This window comes from Arvicanthis niloticus, chromosome 11, assembly GCF_011762505.2.
Source record: "Arvicanthis niloticus isolate mArvNil1 chromosome 11, mArvNil1.pat.X, whole genome shotgun sequence".
In the NCBI taxonomy this organism is placed as follows: Eukaryota; Metazoa; Chordata; class Mammalia; order Rodentia; family Muridae; genus Arvicanthis; species Arvicanthis niloticus.
The window spans coordinates 55,926,475-55,942,769 of record NC_047668.1 but is presented as its reverse complement, the minus strand read 5'-3'; the positions used below and the strand labels follow the sequence as shown (position 1 = coordinate 55,942,769).

At 44.3% G+C, this 16,295-nt stretch overlaps 1 protein-coding gene across 8 annotated transcripts in view; it reads right to left on the bottom strand.

Annotated features, from left to right (window-relative positions):
* Dtnb (dystrobrevin beta) overlaps positions 1-16,295 on the bottom strand; it is a 195,132-nt gene that overhangs the window by 28,247 nt on the left and 150,590 nt on the right. For all 8 annotated transcript variants that reach the window (XM_076942210.1, XM_034513843.2, XM_076942214.1 and 5 more), the window contains 3 exons: positions 5,549-5,634; positions 4,607-4,720; positions 2,029-2,125 (listed from right to left, as the gene is read on the bottom strand). In XM_076942210.1, coding sequence (XP_076798325.1) covers positions 2,029-2,125; positions 4,607-4,720; positions 5,549-5,634 — 297 coding nt within the window. The remainder of the gene's footprint in view (positions 1-2,028; positions 2,126-4,606; positions 4,721-5,548; positions 5,635-16,295) is intronic.

Genomic DNA, 16,295 nt, shown 5'->3' with positions numbered 1-16,295 from the left:
TCCTAGCTGGATCCTGGTCACCTAAGGCCTGGCTGACTGCATGGGTCTTCTACTATTATCCTTTAGTTTCTTGCTCTTCTAAACTGCCAAGTATTGTCTCAAACTTGGGTTTTTTTTTTTTTTTAAAGAATTTATTTATTTATTTTATGTAAGTATACTGTAGCTGTCTTCAGACACCCATATGAGGGCATCAGATCTCATTATGGATGGTTGTGAGCCACCATGTGGTTGCTGGGATTTGAACTCATGACCTCTGGAAGAGCAGTCAGTGCTCTTAACCACTGAGCCATCTCACCAGCCCTCAAACTTGTTTTTTTAAAAAACTTTAGTAACTCCTCTTTGTCACGGAGTTAGTTTACCCTCTTCAGTCCACCTGGCTGTTGTGTCTGTACAGTGTGGTGAGGTACAGCCTGGACAGGGAGGGCCTTAAACACCAACATACGGCAATCATCCTTGAATCTCTGCTCCACAGTCTACTGAGTGTTTCTAGTCACTGCTAACGCACTGTCCAGGTGAGAACATTTACTGCCAACTATTGGCTTGGTTTTGATCTATGGTAAGGAGCTGTAATATACTTTTCAGTAAACTGAAAAAGCCAAAAAAAATTGATTTATTCACTTGCCTTATACACTAAACCTAGAGTGGATATTCTGATTTTTTTTCTAATGTAATAGTTACTATTCAGAATCACGATAAGTACGCTGGCTTACATGATGTTACCTTTGTTAAGGAATATCCACAGAAATGATAACACTACCCCAGGCATGTCCCTGAATATTGAAAAGAGCTTGGTACTAGAACCAGCAGACCAAGGACAGAAGATCTGCTTTTACTAACAGGGAAGGATATCATCCAGACCCCAGAGGAACCGGATAAAACCAGAAGGCAAGGAAAACAAGTGTGTCCTCTCTTAGGAGGAGTGGTGCTTATCTATCTTGCAGCTTCCCTGCTTTGGTCGTTCAGACTCTAGGACTTAAGTCAATGACCCAACACCCATTCCTTACAAACAAACCAGCCTCTGTACTGGGATGATACAGTCAGTACTGCAGGTTCTCAGGCGGTGAGACACACTGGCTTTCCTGTGTCTCCCTAGCAGACCCCTCTGCCTCCATGATGGAGCAAGCTTCTTTCTGTAATAACTCCCCTTATGTTAGCTATAACTATTGTGTTGTTGTTGCTTCTCTGTCAACATCCAAATACAGGTTGCTACTGTACTTCTTTTTAAAAAGAGGACACTTGATGTTTGTCACATATTTGAAAACCTGTCTTAAGAAAAACACTAGCTGGGTGGTGGTGACGCACACCTTCAATCCCAGTACTGAGGAGGCAGAGGTAGGCGGCTCTCTGATTTGGAGGCCAGCCTGGTCTACAGAGTGAGTTCCAGAACAGCCAGGGCTACACAGAGAAACCCTGTCTCAAAAAACAGCAATAACAATAATAAAAAAAAAGGAAAGAAACTATCAGTAGTTGAGAAATATTTGGCATTTATACATAGTTAATTCCTAATGTACAAACATCTTTATTTGTAATTATTTTATGAGTGTTTCTTTGCCTATGTATGTTCACCACTTATTTGTATTCCTAGTGCTCACAGAGGTCAAAAGAGGGTGTCGGATCCTCAGAGCCTGGATTACAGATGGTTGTGAGGCACATGTGGATGCTAGGAATATAAAGTGAGGCTTCTGGGAGAGCAGCCAGTGAGCCAAAGAGAGTCACTCTATCTCTACTACTGTGATTTTATTGTTTTCACATCTGTTTATCATGTGTATGTGTGCATATATGTGCGTGCAGAAGTCAAAGAGACTTTGCAGGAGTCAGTTCTCCCCTTCCACCCTGTGCGTCCTGGGGTTTGAACTCAATTACTCAACCTTGCCAGCACTTGCCTCTACCTGCTAAGGCATCTCACAGGCTCTGTGCTGACATCCGACTGACATCCAATCAGGCTACACTTAGGCAAATGTCCCTGAAAACTGTTCCTCGGCCCAACAGTGCCCTGCGGTTTGGTGAGCACGCCAGTCTAGCTCTTACCTTCAGCAGCTTCATCAGCCCCTCCAGCTGCACCATCAGCTCCCGCCTACTCTCCTGCAGCGCTGACATCCTCTGCTCCAGCTCATCTTTCCTTTGCCTGCCCGAGAGAAGGTTGGAGCTCATCAGAAATGGAACTTTGTGATCGGCAGGTCCTAAACTCATACACATAGGTCAAAATCTAAAGGACACGAAATACCTAGAAATACCTATAAACGGATCCTGCCTTTTATGGGACAACTGATAAACAGAGGTTGTTTGTTGGATACAATGTCTCAGACTGACCTTAAACTCTATGTAGCTGACTTGCATCCACCACCCAAAAATGCTAGGATTACAGGCATGTACCACCATGCTTGGTTTCTGCTGTGCTGGGGTTGAACTTGGGGTCTTGTGTGTCCTAGGCGAGCACTCTACCAACTGAGCTACACCCTCAGCCCCTCTGTTCTATGATCAATGTGGATAACTCTACCAGCTTCTTTTGTTGTTAGCAATTCTGAGCAATTATTTCCTATTCCAAAATCCTAAAGAAATCCTTCTGTTTTCTCCCAGAAGTTTCCAAGTTGTGTCTTTCTATTTAATTCATCTGCTATTGGCTTTGCACTGTGTGTCCACATGTAGAGACAACTGGCCCAGCCCAGGGATCAAACACCCCTCCTTGCCTCTTGCTACAGAGGCTGTTTGTGACATGAACTCCTGAGTTCTCAAGCAGTAGATCCCCTTGGACTTAGACTCCTGCTTCTTGCTCCTTTGTGTGGCATGGCACCCTTGGACTCAGCCTGTGCTGACTGAATCTGTAAGACTTTTCAGGTCCTTATACTATCACCAGACACTTTTTAGGAACCACAGTTCTACAAACAGATTCTGGAATGACAGCTTCTGCTTTTCTTTCTTTGCTTTTTTGTTTTGTTTTGCTTTTCGAGACAGGGTTTCTCTGTGTAGCCCCGGTTGTCCTGGAACTCACTCTGTAGATCAGGCTGGCCTCGAACTCAGAAATCCACCTGCCTCCACCTCCCAAGTGTTGGAACTAAAGACGTGCGACACCACTGCCCGGCATCTTCTGATTTTCTAGATATAAAAATAGTCACCTGTACCTCAGCTGAGCAACAAAAGTAATACAGGTGTGTCTTAAGTTGTTAGCTGACTCTTTTCCTCTGCTGGGTCAGCATTTGCTTCCTCTGTCTTTCTTAGTAAAGCATTTACCATGTGACCATCCCAAAAGCGTGGCAGTGAACAATGAGCCACCAAATATACAGCCCAACTAAATGCCAAGCTGAAATTAAGCTTCTGTTTTCTTTTGAGATAGGGTCTTAATTTGCAGCCATGGCTGGCCTGGAACTCATAGAAATCCTCCTGCCTTAGCTTTTAGTGCTAGGATTAAAGGTGTGCACCGATGTGTTGACCCTGGTATGAGGCTTTGGGAGAAAAGGGCACTGTGAACTAGCTAACTGTACTCATCTGCACGGCTCACACTCTTTATGTTCTCTGCTTACTGATGAATAAAGTCTAAGTGACAGCATACAAGTAGAAAACAATACTTACTGTTCCTCACGGAAAAGAAATCATGGTTAAGGCCCCAAAGAAAGCATTAAAAACTCTGCTCTTCAGCTCTGGTATCCCAGATGATAGCACTTTTATAATTGAGAGTGAGACAGCCAGGGTAGTACAGGCTTATAATCCTAGCCCCAGGGAGGCTGATGAAGGGAAGATCACCATAAGTTCAAAGCCAGCCTGTACTACCTAAGGGTAAACATTCTAGGCCAGCCTGGGCTACAGAATAAGATATTATCTCACCCCCTAAGCCCCCCCCCCCCCGCCATCAAATATCAAATGTAGAATTCTAAATGCTCCCAAAGAAACAGAAAGGCACGCTATTCAAGAATCTAGAGCTTGGTAAGAAATAAGGCATCAGATTTGGTCTCCATAATGTCTTCCCTCATGGGTATACACAAACTTCTGTGGTACAGAGGAAAACAAGGCTCTCATCACAGATTATGTACCATGTTCTCCAGAGAAGACTCCCCCATCCTCTCCGAGAGAACACTAACATTGTTCTGTTCTATACTGACTCTATAGCCTTACGTTCTCAGCTCTGGAGTCACTGTACACTGAGAGAGAGAGGTGAGACAGTACCACAGTGAAGGTGCAAGGCATTCATTCACTCATAGTCTCCTGTCTCAGAGCTGGTGCACAGGCAACATGCTGCCGCAGCCCTGACTGTCTCAAGTGCCCAGAGCCTCTAAATCAGAGCTTAAATGGAGCTGTAACATGTTAACTATAACATGGGTGCCCCTCCTCCCTCTGAAAGTACAGGAAATCATAGCTGTCTTTTAAAAACAACCCCTGGATGAGAAACGCCACCCACTACTTGGCTTGGGATTTGAGGGAGCCCAGTTCTTACCTAGCTCTGTAAATGATGACTGAGGACCCCCCTCCCAGAGTGGTTGATGTGTCTGGCAGGCAGTCTGCTCTGACATGTCAGGTTCTACTGATGAACAGACTCTGTCTCACTAGTTTGGTTTCCCAGTACAGGAATTCCCACCACAGGCTGCAGTTTGGGAGCAGGTAGATGTGTACTTACCTCAGCAAGCGCAGCTCCGCTAGCAGCGTGGGGTTCTGCTGGGCCTTCTCAGGAGTGGGCTGGGAAGCCTGTTCATGCTCCAGCCGCAGGCGCTGGATCTCCTGTAGGATCTCTCTGAGGATGGAGGATGGTGGGAGGCGCTGTTAGTGTTTGATGGTCCCCGCCCCCCAGCTGTTTTCACTCCCTCAGTGCCTTCCCTACCCTCTGTTCTGAGGCTTCTAAACCACCAAGTGTAAAACAGATACCTCCACCTGATGGCTCTTCAGGTGCACTGCCTAGAGGACGTCCTTTTCAAGAACGTGAACGTTCTCCAGGAAGGGGAAATGACAACTAACATTTTACTTGCCCTGCTCCTCTCCAGGGTAAGAGAACATTTGGAGCCTCCCAATGTAGGTCCTGTGTAGACTTGCAACTCTTCCTCCATTCTCTCCCTTCCCTTGGCTCCTGGCTACTGACTGGAGGTTGCTGTTATTTCCTCCCCCATCACTCTACACAAGGGCCAGTCTCCTTGCTCTGGTTCCACTTTCACTGCATAGTGGTGTAATGTGTGGTTCCCAGGCCTTTTTAGCAATATTTAAGATTACTTTTTAAAATAAAATGAGACTGGCTTCATGTAGTGTAACAGGCCAGGATGAGCTGCTAGGACAGAGCAGAGCTTAGAAGATCAGAACCCACAGCGTACAGCGAGTGTATCTCCTGGTCCTGGGTCTTCCTGCTTGCTAAGGAGTCATACAGAGCTGGGTGGGTAGAGTCATGAGGGTGAAGAGATCAAAGTCAGCCTCTTCTACACAGTGAGTTCGAGGTCAGCCTTGGTTACCATCTCAGAGAAGCAGAAGAAGCGACCAAACAAGCCAAGCAGGCTGTGAGGTGACGGGGACCACCCAGTGGACCCCCAGAGCGGGTCCTAGCTGTAGGACACAGGTCAGAAAGTCTCATTCTTACCTGTTCTTGTTCTCCAGTTCTGCAATGAGCTGTCTCTGTTGTTTGTTGGCATCAAAGTTGAAGCTGGCTTCAGTGGGAGGACGAGTCTATGGTGGAGGAAGGGCTTTTGTTTTGTTTTATTTTTTCCAAATTCATGTATCAACAGTCTGAGACTGACTGCTGATTTATCAAAAAACCAAAACAAAAAACAAAACAAAAAAACAACCCCCCCCAAACCAAACAATTTTGGAGGCTTCTTTTATATACCATAAAACCTATCCAATTCTATGATCTTAGTAAATTTAAACATTTTTGTAACTAACCACCACAATCCAGTTTTAGAACATTTTCCATCACCATAAACTAATCCCTTAGGAGAGATAGTTTGTCTTCAGTTGCTACCACCAATGCTGAGTGAGCTCACGCAAACACTGAGCACTGATGGACTTTCCACCTGGCTTTGTCTTCCTAGAAACTTGACCCACAGAATGATTCTGCATATAGTTCTGCTTCAGTGTAACAGGAGGTTTTTGATGTTTGCAATGTTTGTTGCTGAGGAGTGTTCCCTTGCTTTCAGCTATTAGTAACTACAGCTGAGGCAGTAATACACCTTTACTTATAGGTCTTTATAACAATGTACACTTTGTGTTTTACTTTGCATGTGTGTGCATGTATGCCATGGTGTGAGAGGACATGTATGAGTTGTCTCTCTCCTACCATGTGGGTTCAGGCCATCAAGCTTGGTGGTGAGAGCATTACCACTCAGAAACCTCACAGGCCCTGATATATGATTCACTTATATGACCTGGCACTGCATACTAACACTATAAACAAGGTCTGAGAAACTCTTCTTCTGTTTCCAAAAGTGGCTGTACTACCTTATCCTCGGGTTCCAATTTCTCTTTTTTCTTTAAGTTTTACTTTATATGTATTTTGCTGCAGGTCTGTCTGTGCGAACTATTTGCATGCCTGGTGCCTGCAGAGACCTCCTGGAACTGGAGTAACACAAGGTTGCTAGCCACCACGTGGGTGCTGGGAATCAAACCAGGGTCCTATAAAAGAGCAACCAGTGCTCTTAACCTCCAAGCCACAGCCCCAGTTTCATAGTATTCTCACTGAAACCTGTTGAAATCCTTTTTGCTTCAATGTCCTTACTGTAAAGGCTGTAACTGTGAGGTTTTCTTTTTTAAAATAGAAGTGAGTTTATATTTCATAAATGTACCCCCCCTTCTAAGACAGGATTTTGTGCTGGCCTAGAATATTATGTGGCTAAGGATGACTCCAAACTTGGAATCTCCTTCCTCTAACTACCCAGATCCTTACAGGTGGTTTATGCAATGCTGGGACTGAACCCAGTGCTTTGTGCACTCCGGGCAAGTGTTCTACTAACTAAACCAAATCCCAGCCCCGGACCTTTTAAACTATACAGTTTAGAAATTTTTAGCGTGTTCATGAGATTGTGAAACCATCACTACCATCTATGTCCAGCAAAATTTTACTATTCCCCTTTATCCCATGCCCATTTGCAGTCATAATCTATGTCTGCCCGCCCTGAGAGCCACCATTCTTTCCATATCTGTAGTTTCATTGATTCTGTATATTATACATAAACCAAGCTATAGCCTTTGCATCTGACTTCTTTAGCTTAACAAAATGTTCTCAAGCTTCACCCCTATTATACCACAAATCAGTATTTATTTTTTATGGATGAATAAATATTCCATAAGTATATGACATCTTCTATCTAACAACTGGTTTACATTTCAGCTGTTTCTACTCTTTGCCTATTTTGAATGGTGTCACGAGTATCTGTGTAGAAATATGTCCCTCCTCTTGATAATTCTTCTAGGAGTAGAACTGCTGAGCCACATCGTAACTGCCTTTGGAGACCTTGTTCCAAAGTGGTTGAACTAGTTCCCACGACACTGTATAACACTGCCACTTTCCTACATGTTTGCCAACACTTGTCCATCTTTTTGAGGAGTCATTCTTGTGGGTGTGAGGTAGTATTTCATTATGCATTCCTTTCTTTAGGAACTGTGATGTTGGACATACTCTCATGTAATTAGTCATGGTTTGTGTCAACTTTGGAGAGACCATGTGGGTGTAATCTGTACCTTTGTTAGCTCCTTCAAGCATATGGTAGAAAACAATAAATACTTAGAAACACCATTCACACACTGCAGAGAGTGGGTTGGGGCCTGAGGGTGTAGCTCAGCTGAGAAAGTGCTTGCCCTGCATACATGAAACCCTGGCTTTGATCCCCAATACCCCAAACTCTCATAAAAACAGGTGTGGAGATACATACTTGTAATCCTCTCAAGTGGAGGCAGGAGGATCAAGATTTCAAGGTCAACCTCAGCTACATAGCCATATATGTGAGACTCTATACTGTTTCCAAAAGTGGCTGAACTACCCCATCCTCGGGTTCCAATTTCTTTTTTAAGTTTCACTTTGTATATGAGACTCTATCTAGATCTCCCCACACCCCACCCCACCCCAACATTATATATGTTAGCCAAGGAACACAGAAAGGAAACAGGGATAATGAGGTGCTGTTTCCCTTTCACTCGACAACTAAAATGGAAGGAAGCTCTCAACCGGGCTGTCCGCCAGCCATGCTCACTCTGCACCTTCTCTGCTTTGCCTCAAGCACGACCAACAAGAAGCAGGAACCTGCTAATACCCTGCCCAGAGTTGGAAGATTTACTAATGAGTCTGAGTCTTTTCATATGGTGTCTTCTAAATAAATGGGTAAACCAGCACAGCCAATCTTGTTTTCACCAGATCACCTAATATTTTTCTTCTTAAAAAAACCAAAAAACAAAAAGATAACTTCCTTCTTTGCTTGAGTGTGTACCAGCAGCCAGCTGAGCAAATGCCCCATGCTGTATTTAGAGTCTTGTGAGTGCTCAAGCTGAGCCTCACAAGAGTGGTTGAGACTGAACCTAAAGAGGAATTAAAAGTTATAGTTCTCTGTAAGGGTGAGGGCAGGGGAAATTACAGATGTGGGAAGGACATGAACTGTGTGTGTCTGGGGGGGATGACAAGTGTGCTTGGTGGCATTCACTGGAAACGTTTAAATAACCCGTGATGCTTTTCGGTCTGACTGCAAACCTGGTGTCTTCCATAGTGGAGGTAGAGAATCCCCAGAAACACTGTTTCTCAAATAGAAGTGAAGAAGCAACAGTTCCTGCAGACAAAATGGGTCTGGGGTTTTCCACCTGCCTGAACTCATAGGAGAACCTCCAACCCAGCCCCAATGCCCAGTGGCTTGTTTCCTTTGGTCAACATGTAAATATAAGTGGTGGCAAAGTCCTTCAATCCCAGCACTCGGCAGAGGCAGAGAGTCAGAGGGTCAGAAGGGCAGAAGGGCAGAAGGGCAGAAGGGCAGAGGGTCAGAGTCAGAGGGTCAGAAGGGCAGAGGGGCAGAGGGTCAGAGGGTCAGAGGGTCAGAGGGTCAGAGGGTCAGAAGAGCAGAGTCAGGAGATCTCTAAGTTCCTGGCCAAACTACGAAGTGAGTTCCAGGCCAGCCAAAGGTACATGGTGAGACCCTGTCTCCAAAAACAAAAACAATAAATATAGCCAAGGTGCTCTTCTCTGAGTGTGCCCTACAGCTTCATGTGTTAGACTGCAGTCCTCACTGTGAGGTAGTAAAGAGGGTGGAAACTTCAGGGACTATGGTGTTCGGGACAGACTTCTGGGAAGTAATTAGGATTGAATGATGTCTTTAGGATGGAGACTCCATGACTTGATCTTGGTCCCCAAGACTGAATTCTATAACACACACATACACAAAGTTCTCTGTCTCTTGCCATATGATGCTCTGGGCTGTTTCAGGACCCTTCCCCAAGAAGACCATCACCAGATGCTGGCCCTTGGTCTTGACCTACCAGAACAGTGAGCCTAAGTAAGCCTTTTTTTTTTTTTTTCTTTATTACTACCTTGCCTTAGGATTATGGCAGTGGACAATAGGCTAGTATGTAGTATATATTATATAGCAGAGACATCTAGTATTTAACTTGTTTGATATCTTTAACGCCATGGGGCTCCTTAATAACAATAGTAATAATATAAAACAAAGGCATGTCTACCTTCCTCCAATATTTCCTGGACTCTAAGGAGGCTAAGACAGAAACAGAATGGTAGTTCACAGGAAACATTGTCTAGAAGAGACCTTAGATAATTTCTTTCAAGAACAAAATCAATTTATCCATTTCCTGGCTCCCCTGTGCCAGACACACTATTCTAACAACTAGTGATGCCTTGGTGAATGGCAAAAAACTTCATCTCATGGAGCCGACACTACAGCATGGGAGATCAGAATGAAAAAAATAAGTAAATAAACACACACATCAGCAGTAACAGGCATGAGGAAGGCCGTGACTTAAGAGAGAGTCCTTCCAGTGAGGGGCTTCTGAGTAGGCCCAGCAAGCCAGAAGGCTGGGGAAGAGCGTGCACAGCAGAGAAAAGGGCAGGGGCTGGGGCGGCTGGCCTTGCTGGAACAGCTGAAGGGAGGCAGCCAAAGGGCTTGAAAGTGATGAAGAAGAGTTTCATAGTCGAGAGTTTGAAGTTCCCATGGAGTCATTCTGGCACAGACCTGAGAAGGGAAGCTGGAGAATGCTTCATGTGAAGGAAACAGCTTGGGTGTGGAAGACCTCATGAAAGCACGCGTGGACATACAGTGCTGAGACATTCTGATCATGGTCTGGCTCCTATCTTAACTGATTTAAAAAAAAAAAAATGTCCACTTTAGGCAGACAATAGGAAAACAAGCTATTTCCATAAGCTCACACTAATTTGTTCTAGGAATTCTGCTCCAATTACTTCCTGTATGTTATATTTTCTTTCCAGATGCTGATGTATCATTTTGCAAATGCTTGTCATGCTTCATACTTCAGTAAACACATCTTTAAATATTTAAAGCCAACCTTTGATCAGCTGGACGCCCTCTCATGAATGAGAGAACTTCTACTGCACACCAAACCCTTTAACCAGATCACCACCTCTCCCCATTCCTCCCTTCTCCCTGGAAGGCCTTCAAGTGAGGAGACTCTGGCCAGATCTGGGGCTGCTGACTCACGTGGACGGGGATCTGAGAAGCTCTCATTCCATAGTAACTTCTGAATAACAGTGACTTCACAAAATCTATCCCTTTCATCCTTAAGATAAACTACTCTGGGTAAAAAGCATTGCTCTCTGGACTTTCTGAGTGCAGAGTCAGCCTAAGTGTTCTGCAAACACCCTTAGGTATATTGAACTTGGTATATTGAACTAGGCCCACTGCAAAACCCCAGGAGGGGGTTGGCTTTAAAAAAATTATTCTATTTTATTTATTGGGGTAGGGGGTTGAAACAGGGTTTTTCTGTGTAGCTCTGACTCTTCTGGAACTTTCTCACTAGACCAGGCTGGCCTTGAGCTCATAGAGATCCACCTGCCTCTGCCTCTCAAGTGTTGTGATTAAAGGCTTGTGGCACCACCACCCAGCTCCCAATAGGGATCATTTCCAGATCAGCGGAGAATCCTTGGGATGGATCCACAGTCTGCAGATGACAGCAAAGTGGCATTCCTTATGGGCCATCAAATCCACTTGTTCCTAGATACCTTTATTTAAGATCTCCAAATTGTCTTTCACTCAGTAACACTTTAAAGTATTTTTTTATTTATTGTAACATTTTAGGGGATGAAGGACAGTCTCAATATGTTGCTCAGGTTGGCCTTGATATCCTGGACTAAACTTCTGGCTCTTCCCTTAGCCTCCACTACCTGGGACTTGCAGGTGTACACCACCCACCTGGGCCATTACTGTCCTGTTCTAATGTTCTACTCTCAATATTCTTTTAAGTCTGCAGCTCCATTGTTATAAAATTATGCCTACAGCTTTAGCAAAGCAATGTGTGTGATGAATGGATTTTCTCAGGTGACCAATGAGGAGACTGGCACACACTCTTACATGCTAGAACAGAAGAGAGTCAAAGTCTGTGAGTACCCGAACAGTCCCATCTTATTTGAGTAGAAGTTTTCTAGGTGGGTGTGGTGGTTCATCCCCACAATTCTAGCATTTAGGAAGTACAGTCAGGAGAATCAGGAGTTCAGGTTTATCCTTAGCTATTCAGTGAGTTCAAGCCAGTCTTCAAGAGTCTCTGCCTTAAAACAAAACAAATAAAACCAAGCAAAACAAAACAAAACAAAACAAAACTTCATTAAGCCCAGTGCAGAGGCTCAAACCAGTAATCTCAGTACTTGAGAGGCTGAGACAGGATGATTACCATAAGTACAAAGCTAGCCTGAACTATGCAGTGAGTTTCAGACTGTGTGTGTGTGTGTGTGTGTGTGTGTGTGTGTGTGTGTGTGTATTCAGATGTCCTGAAAAATCTTTTAAATTGGCAAATGGCGATAATTCTGTTTCTATGTTGGCTCACTGAGTTCCTCTCCACAGTTTGCCCACCAGGTAAATACCTTTTTAGGCCATGCTCTGTCCTTTTATAGGCCCTTCATTAGTTTACCTTAGACTCAGAAAAAAAAAAAAAAAAAAAAAAAAAAAAATTTATCAAGCTTTAGTCACTGCCAATAAAAGCTAAGTCTCTGGATTTATTTAATAAGTTCAAAACCCTGAACCCTGAAGTTCTCTTGACTTCTGAAACTTGGATGGTCTGCTACAGTGGCAAAAAGACATACTGGTTTCTGCATGCATAGGGTATATTGGCTCACACACAAATGAACATACTTTTTTAAAAACACTGTCAGATATTTCATCAAGCAGGAACGTTTGGAGCAATGCTCTATCAATCAGAACTCTGCCTTGCTGGAATAGACAGAACTTCACCATCTTAGAATGTCTTCTACGGTTTTAGACTTCTTTATTTTTTCATGTGTAGAGTGTTTTGCACACACGTATAAAACATCTGTGCATCACATTCACATCAGAAGGTGGAGACAGGTCCCTTGGAATCCATCCGTCCTCCCTCCCTCCCTCCCTCCCTCTTTCCTTCCTTCTTTCCTAAAGGTAGAGGTTGACAAAGACTGCCCAGTGGGTAAAGGTACCAACTGCCAAACCTTATGATAGTTCAATCTCTGGGACCCACAGGGTAAAAGAAGAAACTGAGTCTTGCAAGCATTTCTCTGGCCTCTACAACTCCCATAAATAAATAAATAAATAAATAAATAAGCAAATAAATAAATAAATATTTTAAAAGCAAAATGATTTACATTCTAGTTCTTGGGATGTAGAAGTAGGAGGATTATGAATTCATGGTCATCCTTGGCTCCGTATTAAGCTTGAAGCTAACTTGGGGTACATGCGACACTGTCTCAAAAAAAGAGAACAACAAACCCCTAGAATTTACTTAGCACCAAACACCAACACACTGGTTATATGTACTGGTTATGTGTACGTTACAACACAGCTGTATAGGTGGCAAGAGATCTGCAACTACACTGATCCATGAAGTCATACAAGCCTGTATTTATTCTCAAGTCTGGCTGGGAACCTTAGCCAGGTAACTCAACTTTGATGTGCCTCTTTTCTCATTCACAAAAATCATACTAGGAGTCATATCTATCTACTAGAGTTGCCTAGAGGAGCAGGTAAACATCCAGGCTGGGAGCTGGAGAGATGGCTCTGCAGTTAAGAGCACTTGCTGCTCTTCTAGGTGAACTGGAGTTCCGCATACACAATGAGCAGCTCGCACCCATAACTCAAGTACAGGAAATCTGATGTCTTCATCAAGAACAAACACAGACACACACAGGCACATAGATACACATACACCCCCTACCCCCGACACAGGCACACAGAGAATGGACTACAGAATAAGCAAATTCCAGCCTAGGCTACATAGCAAAACCCTGTGGAGTGTGGGAGGGAAGGCTTAGTACTGGAGAATGAAGAAGACTCCATTTGGGAATGAAGAGTGGGATCTACTTAGATTGCAGCCCTGCTAATCCTAGGAAAGACGGTGCTTCTCACATTAGCATCCTTTCGGGCTCAGGGGTCTCAGAGTTATACCACCTTCATGGAGGCAGAGACACAGCTGGCAGATAGAGGGTAAGAGACAAGATCCCTTTAGTTGAACTATGTAAACATTACACATCCAAGGCAAGTGAGCAGTCTGCGAGGTGTAGCCCAGTATGCATTTCTGCAGCCTCCTGAAAGAGAGGCCAGTGGCTTTGACCTTTATGAACCTGACAGGAGGAGTCCACAGAGATGCCCCTGAGAGCCACTATACTGTCTGTATCCCTGAGCAGTCTGCCCACAATCTAACCTCCTAGAGGATAACTGAAGGCTATGGGTTATTAACCTCTCCCCAGAATCCAATAATACTGTTTAAGACGGTGCTTTCCAGGCTGGCTGTAAATCAGAAGACTTCCTTTGTTTTTTCCTTCAGTAAAGACAGATGGGCCCTAAACGCAGAGGTTCTGGTTTAGTAGGCCAGAGGCAAAGCTTGCACATTTTAAAGTGCTTCATATATGATCACATTATGTGATCAGGTTTTGCAGTAAATATTTTAGTGGGGCCTGCAGTCACTACATGTATCCAAAACCCAGCTGAGATACTGTTGACCCCTAAAGTTTGAGAAGTCATGAGGACGTTCCCATGATAGTGTGCCTCAAGCAACCATGACAAGGCTATGAAGGCTGGGGTGCAGCTGTGGAGACAGCCTCTTGGAAAGGTCTAAACCTGAGGCACAATGACAATGGTAGTGCCCTCCTTCCCTCTCACCTTTCCTGTAAAGGGTTTTAAAATTTTTTGTTTTTTGTTTTATTTTCATGAGAAACCCTTAAAAGAGAACGTCAGATCACGTCCAGTGCTGGTTAAGGCTCGAGAACTAAGAATCTGCCATCACTGTTATGATTCAGCCCACATTGCAGGGTTTTCCGTTTCCTTTTTTTAGAAAAAGAAACTTAGGCACTCTAGGAAAACAAATGAGTCCTCCTGGCACATCTGTGAAAGCCACAGTGCCTGTCCTCAAGCGTCAATCTGAGGCACTGCCTGGTCTGCTGTGCACCAAGGGGGAAGCTGCCCGGTGTCTGCAGGAGAGGCACTCAGCAGGGTGTGTGCATTGCAGCACAAATGATTGAATGGTCTCTCTGTGGAAGAAGGTCTCTGAGAAAAATCAATAGGAAGCCTATCTAGCAGCCTGTAAATAAGCTCGTGAGCACTGCCCCCACTTATGCAAAGCACTTGACTCAGGGTGAGATTAGAGGATTAGGCACTCTGTGTTAGGCAGAGACTGGTGAAGAGGAATGCTGAGAGGCCTGATATTTAGAAGATAGCCATACTTGGCAAAGTAAACTAAGATGAAAGGGACCCTTTCTGAGCTGTGATCACTTTCATGACAGTTCAGCATCGGGCAATGGGAACCAGCAGGGGCAAACATCCTTATCTGGGTTCATGGCAAAGGAGACCAGGGCCTCAAGGTGAAAAGGCTTTGCCTCTGGTTTACAGAACTCTGGTTTGAAGGGCCCTGTAAGGTCAGCGGGGCTATCTCAGCATTAAGCATAGGTATTGGAACTCAGCCACAGCCTGTCTCAGCTCACTGACTCATGGTTCTCAATTTCTGAAATTACCTAACCAGTTATGACTGGCCGAGGGCACGTGTAAGGTTTAACCAGCTCTCCCACACGGCTCTGCATTTTTTCCTAGGCCATTGTTTCTTCTGCACTGTTCCATTCCACAACCTTCAGAGTTGCAATATCTGAGACACATATATGATCTGACGTTAGAGTGTTTTGGGGAGAAGCAACACATCGGCAGCCTTGGCAAGCACGTACACCTCTCCACGAAGGAGACCTAACTGTCACATCTGACATGTTGCTTCTGTCCCGCCTCACTCCTCTCCAGCACCAGCCTCCAAATTCTGTCACTTCCTCTTACAAGAGCTGACACAGTGCTGGAAAGGACCGGCTCTTTGTCGGTGGTTAGTGTCTGAGAGTCCGTGGTTTGGGTTCCAGGTCATCTTTCCTTTCAGTTTACTCTTTGCTTTTTTTTGTTCATTTCTTTCCTCCAGAACCTTAACCTTCAACAGTTAAATTATCAGTGCTTGAGAGATTAAAAAGGGCATTCCTCATCCCCGATGGGACACTTATAGACTGGGTGGTTCTCTCTCTGGCCACAGGAAACTGGACTGTTTTGAATAATCAATTAGCTAAGATATGCAAAGCACTTAGAATAATGACCTCCACCCAGTGCACATTCAGTGAGTGTGAGCCACTACCACTGCTCTTAGCACTCATCCTACTGTGACCTTTCCAGGCTTCTTGGGAGTTTTCTCCTTTCCTCTTAACATTTTAACTAGCTCTTTTCAGTGCAGCAATGACACTCAATTGTTTTTTCCTTTAAGGAATATTTCAAGCTTTGCCAAAAACTCAGCAACACTTGGTGTACTCACTATCTTCCAGTAAAGCTTTTTTTCTCCACCCTTTATAAAGAATTACCCCATTGTTGCTGTGGAGAAAGTGGTGATCCTTTGTAAACAATAGTTTTCTCCCTCCCTCTTGAGGATCTGGGGATGGAAGCCGCCAACTGTACGTTATGACAGCACTCTAAACTGAGCCACAGCCCCCAACTCACTTTCTTCTTGACTATTGACACCTAAGGAATTTTTTGTCCTGCTTGAACCTCCCAGGTAGCTGTGCCCCATGGTCTTAGGGAAGCGATTTTTCTCTTTTTGGGGACTGATATATTTTGACCTCAGGATTCTTGTCTTATATCAGTTCTGGAAAAAAATTTAACCCTTTGTTCTTCCTTCTAATTCTGAAGTGTTTA